Source organism: Scylla paramamosain, chromosome 2, assembly GCF_035594125.1.
Source record: "Scylla paramamosain isolate STU-SP2022 chromosome 2, ASM3559412v1, whole genome shotgun sequence".
Lineage (NCBI taxonomy): Eukaryota > Metazoa > Arthropoda > Malacostraca > Decapoda > Portunidae > Scylla > Scylla paramamosain.
This window is the reverse complement of record NC_087152.1, coordinates 31,374,317-31,379,316: the sequence shown is the minus strand read 5'-3', so window position 1 is coordinate 31,379,316 and position 5,000 is coordinate 31,374,317. Positions and strand designations below refer to the sequence as shown.

Sequence of the window (5,000 nt, the reverse complement as noted above, 5' to 3'; positions counted from 1 at the left end):
GCAGAAGTTCCTGTCATCAAAATAAAAGGGTCTCATTTAATGAAAAATATTCTTGGTAACCGCATTTCTAGTAAAAGGACAGATCTAATTTACACCTCTATAGCAGTATTTACTTTATCTTTAGATATTACATTACTTTACATTACTTAAAAGAAATGTTAAAATAACTACTCACATTACAATGTTTGCTTTATCTAAAAAAAAAAAAAAAAAAAAAAAAAAAAAAAAAAAAAAAAAAGCAGCCTTCCATTCCTATATTACAGAAACACCTATAGTACTTCCAAAATGCCAATGATGAGTAATACCTTCACATACCCTAAATCATTAGAGCACATCGCAGTTAGTCATCACCAATGTACATACGGAGCCTACTAGATGAAGCAGCTTTCCTACTCTTATCTTTTTTTTTTTTTTTAACTAAAGCAACAAGTCAACTCAAGGGATTTTAGTAGGCAAATATCATTGACCATAAGTCATGACATGTAAATTAAGCCATACCTGTCTCAACCCCACTTCATATTTGCCTCATCATCCCCCCTACCATATATATTATATAACAATAATAATAATAATAATAATAATAATAATAATAATAATAATAATAATAATAATAATAATAATAATAATAATAATTATTATTATTATCTCTCTCTTTCTCTCTCAGGTGTTTGAGAAAAATTTTATAGAAATAAAAAATGCTAAAAATCCTGAATCTGTGACAACTTTGTAAAAATTCTAATGGCAGGACAGCATCTTGTAACTTTACCTTTCTCTTGCTCTCCAGCAGCTAATCCGAGAGAGAGAAGAGAAGAGAGAGAGAGAGAGAGAGAGAGAGAGAGAGAGAGAGAGAGAGAGAGAGAGAGAGAGAGAGAGAGAGAGAGAGAGAGAGAGAGAGAGAGAGAGAGAGAGAGAGAGAGAGAGAGAGAGAGAGAGAGAGAGAGAGAGGTAGCATGTCACTTTTGTTAAAAAAAATATAGATAGGAAAGCTGTTTCATCAAGTAGGGAACCATCTGTACATGACCCTTACAGGGAATATATAGATGACAAAAATGTACTGGAAAGGTATTGGTTCCTGGAGCAAAAGACAGCCATGATTAAGATAAGATTTTAAACCCTCCTGCATACCAAGTGAGAACAGCCAATCAACATTCAATTACCTCATCAGTCTTGGTGAAGGGATGGAAGGATGACAGCAGCAGGCGGGAGACAAGCTGAGCCACTTTAGGGTTGTCCAGTTCCAGACGGTGCAGCAGATGGGGCACTGACACGATGTCCCAGTATCTGAGGGGAAACAGTGGCTCTGTGGTAGTAAAGGTGTAGGTCAGAATAATACTGTAAAATTCCTACTAATTCTTTAGTTCTTGAGCTGCACCACACATGTAAAGTTTGTCCTCTACCTGTCTTGTACAGCAGCCAGCTGAGTCACTGAACTCAAGCCAAAAATATTATGTGCATCATCAAAAGATGTTTATACCAAAATATCTCAGTCTATAGATATACAACTGGCAATTCCATTAACAAATGATGTAGAGAGAGAGAGAGAGAGAGAGAGAGAGAGAGAGAGAGAGAGAGAGAGAGAGAGAGAGAGAGAGAGAGAGAGAGAGAGAGAGAGAGAGAGAGAGAGAGAGAGAGAGAGAGAGAGAGAGAGAGAGAGAGAGAGAGAGAGAGAGAGAATGCAATGTAGAAGCCACAACTTAAAAGAATCTGATGAGATACCAATCACTATATTGTTATTCTTAGTTTCACATGATTTCTTACACATACACTCTTCTTTCAATTATATTCACCTCACTTGTCAAGATGCCCAAAGCCAATATGGCATGATATTGTTTTAACTTTTAACTATATAATACCTATATCCTCACAATGGCCCCCCCTAAGAACCATAATTGATTGAGGAAATGAGGCCTTTGTCTTGCAACTGACTTACAGAAGCTGCTACTGATGATAATGACACAAGTTATCAAGAACCTGTGCAAGCACAAAAAGATATCCATAAATTGAAAAAGACTAGCCATATAAACGTCAGATTTGGCTTCCATATTATGAATACTGACACCTGGAATGGGTCATATGCAGGACTGAAGTGGATATGAAGCCAGTACAGCATGAGCTTAACTCAAGCACAAATAGGCATACACACAATACAGATCACACTTTCCCTCAAATGTCTATATTCCTTAAAAGACTGAAGCACTTTCCTTCATGGGACTTACTTGAGTGCCTGAGATTCCTTCACCTTCAAGAGCAGCTTTGCAAAGGCTTCCCGTACCTTATGATTAGCATCATCAAATACATCCCCAAGACGAGGCAACACTTGGATTAGGAAGGGAACGGCATCTGCTGAGCCCAGCAGCAGTGTCAGGCCCTGTTGGACAAAGACGACAGATAAACTATTAACACAGTACTCTCACTTGACAGATGGAATAAATACTAAAAGGACATTATACAAACATGTAGTTTCCTAGAAATGACAAACAAGGTTACCTCTAAGTTACTTGATTTAGTAAGATGGAAGGGAGTAAATGATCAAAAGAATAAATAGATATGTGAGAGAATGCAAAAATGTGTGTGTGTGTGTGTGTGTGTGTGTGTGTGTGTGTGTGTGTGTGTGTGTGTGAGAGAGAGAGAGAGAGAGAGAGAGAGAGAGAGAGAGAGAGAGAGAGAGAGAGAGAGAGAGAGAGAGAGAGAGAGAGAGAGAGAGAGAGAGAGAGAGAGAGAGAGAGAGAGAGAGAGAGAGAGAGAGAGAGAGAGAGAGAGAGAGAGAGAGAGAGAGAGAGAGAGAGAGAGAGAGAGAGAGAGAGAGAGAGAGAGAGAGAGAGAGAGAGAGAGAGAGAGAGAGAGGGGGCACACTTAAAAAGCACCACTTCCTGGTGCCTTAACTATCCCGAATGATGAGTGGCAAATATAAATCAGCTACTGAGTACTGCGGTCTTCAAAAATGCATGGTGGGAGCTTGATGTGTCATGCTGGCAAATGGTGGTGGCATCCCACATCTTTACTCTCCTGGCTTCTAGCTTCTCTATGAAGGCAGCTGGACTCTAATCTAATTCTTACAGCAAGGCAGGTGAAGGGAAGCAGTGGGGATGCTACCACCAAGGTTGTAGAAAGATAATGCCTCACTGCTTCCCTTGACAAATTTTTGTAAGAGGTTTTGTACGTTTCACGTTTTCTAATTCACGCCTTGCCATATCAACACCATTTAAGCCCAATATATGATCTGTGATTGAATGATAACACCATGACTTGTCTACCTTGCATTCATCACTACAAACATCACAAAATAAATGTAACAAAATGTGTTTCATCCCCTCACTGCCCCCCCCCCAAAAAAAATGAAATAAAATAAATAAATAAATAAAGTAAATAAATAAAAAGTAACAAATAAATAAATAAGTAAATAAATAAATACATAAATAAAAAAAATAATAATAAAAAAATAAATAAATAAATAATAAAATAAATAAACAAATAAATAAATAAATAAATAAAAAATAATGCATTACCAACGATATTGTGAATACTGATACTAGTAATTAATACTGGTCATTGTTACTGCAGGCATGACTGAGGAGAAAAGATGCACTTGAGATGCCAATGAATCAATTTGTTCCAGTCCATTTTTTATGCTTGTTGTGAGGCCTTAATAAAAACATGCTCCCCAAATAGTGTGTGCAGCCATGGCACAAGATCAACTGTATGTATCAGATGGGCATTCCCATGTAGGTTGGGCCAAACAAAACACAACATAACACAACAGACACACACACACACACACCATTCACACTCTTATCCCCCATGGCCCCTGGTGGAAAGGCATAGTGTTGTGGCCCACCTTACTACACTCCAGGAGTTCAGGCACAGCAAAGCTGGCCACATATATTCACAGCAAGGCCTGGCAGCATACACTGGTTAACCCCTGCCCTTTTATAATGAGGCTGTCCCCTACCTTGAAGTCACAGCAGATGCAGGGCACTTCCTACAGTGCCCCACACTCCAGCTGGGTTCATATGCCAATGACCTTTACCAAATATGCCCACACCCCCTCCCAGGCCTCAATGAGACCACACAATTTTCATGCACTCACCTCTCTCTCTCTCTCTCTCTCTCTCTCTCTCTCTCTCTCTCTCTCTCTCTCTCTCTCTCAAATCACTTTTATCACACAGAATTATTCCTGCTTGCTGCACAATCATTTCTCTCTCATTCAAAGCTCTTTTCACACAGTTCATCCACTCTAGGCATGGCCTTCCTCTTAACCTTTTACTGCACACATCAGACTGCATTATTCTCTTTACCAGTTAACTGTCCTCCAATCTCTCCACATGCCCAAACCATTTTACACATTGATCTGCCCATCCAGCCAACTCTATCAAAACAGCAGTTTTTATACTCCATTGCTTATCCATGTTACTCCACACATACTCCTCATACACATTGTTTCCATTACATTTAACAGTTCACCATGCTCCATGTTTCAGCACTATACAATACAGTGGGCACTACTATCTCCTCTTTATACTCTTACCCAGTGTCCTATGTTTAAAGATCTTTATCAATAACAGTAATAATAATAATAATAAACAAGTGACCTCCCCAACCTACCTTAATGACCTCCAGCCGCACCTCTGCTGTGGTCACATCATAGACCAGCACAGTGAGAAGTGTCTTGAAGATTGCCTTGATCACCTCATTGGGCACCATGATCCAGTATTTGCACAAAATGTTGAACACACCCTGAAAGAGAAAGGGAAATATGTTTCTTTGAGCAATAAGAGATGCAAAGTAGAATGAACTGGTTATACACTATTCCAGAGGCAGGGCATGAGCACGATGCCTCAAATCACAAGGAAAGCACAGAATGCCTGACTTCTGATCTTTCTAAAATTTCTGATTGGGGCAGAGCAAACTTAGCATTGTTCAATGCCTCAAAAACTCAATTATTCCATCTAACAACTCGACATAACCTTCCAGACAACTATCCCCTCTTCTTCAATGACTCA

At 39.1% G+C, this 5,000-nt stretch overlaps 1 protein-coding gene across 5 annotated transcripts in view; it reads right to left on the bottom strand.

Moving 5' to 3' along the window:
* The window catches only part of LOC135113142 (condensin-2 complex subunit G2-like), a 107,770-nt gene that overhangs the window by 30,487 nt on the left and 72,283 nt on the right, over window positions 1–5,000 (bottom strand). For all 5 annotated transcript variants that reach the window (XM_064028233.1, XM_064028243.1, XM_064028219.1 and 2 more), the window contains exons 9-12: window positions 4,603–4,734; window positions 2,217–2,368; window positions 1,158–1,281; window positions 1–10 (exon numbers count right to left, since the gene is read on the bottom strand). The exon at window positions 1–10 is cut by the window's left edge and continues 186 nt beyond it. In XM_064028233.1, coding sequence (XP_063884303.1) covers window positions 1–10; window positions 1,158–1,281; window positions 2,217–2,368; window positions 4,603–4,734 — 418 coding nt within the window. The remainder of the gene's footprint in view (window positions 11–1,157; window positions 1,282–2,216; window positions 2,369–4,602; window positions 4,735–5,000) is intronic.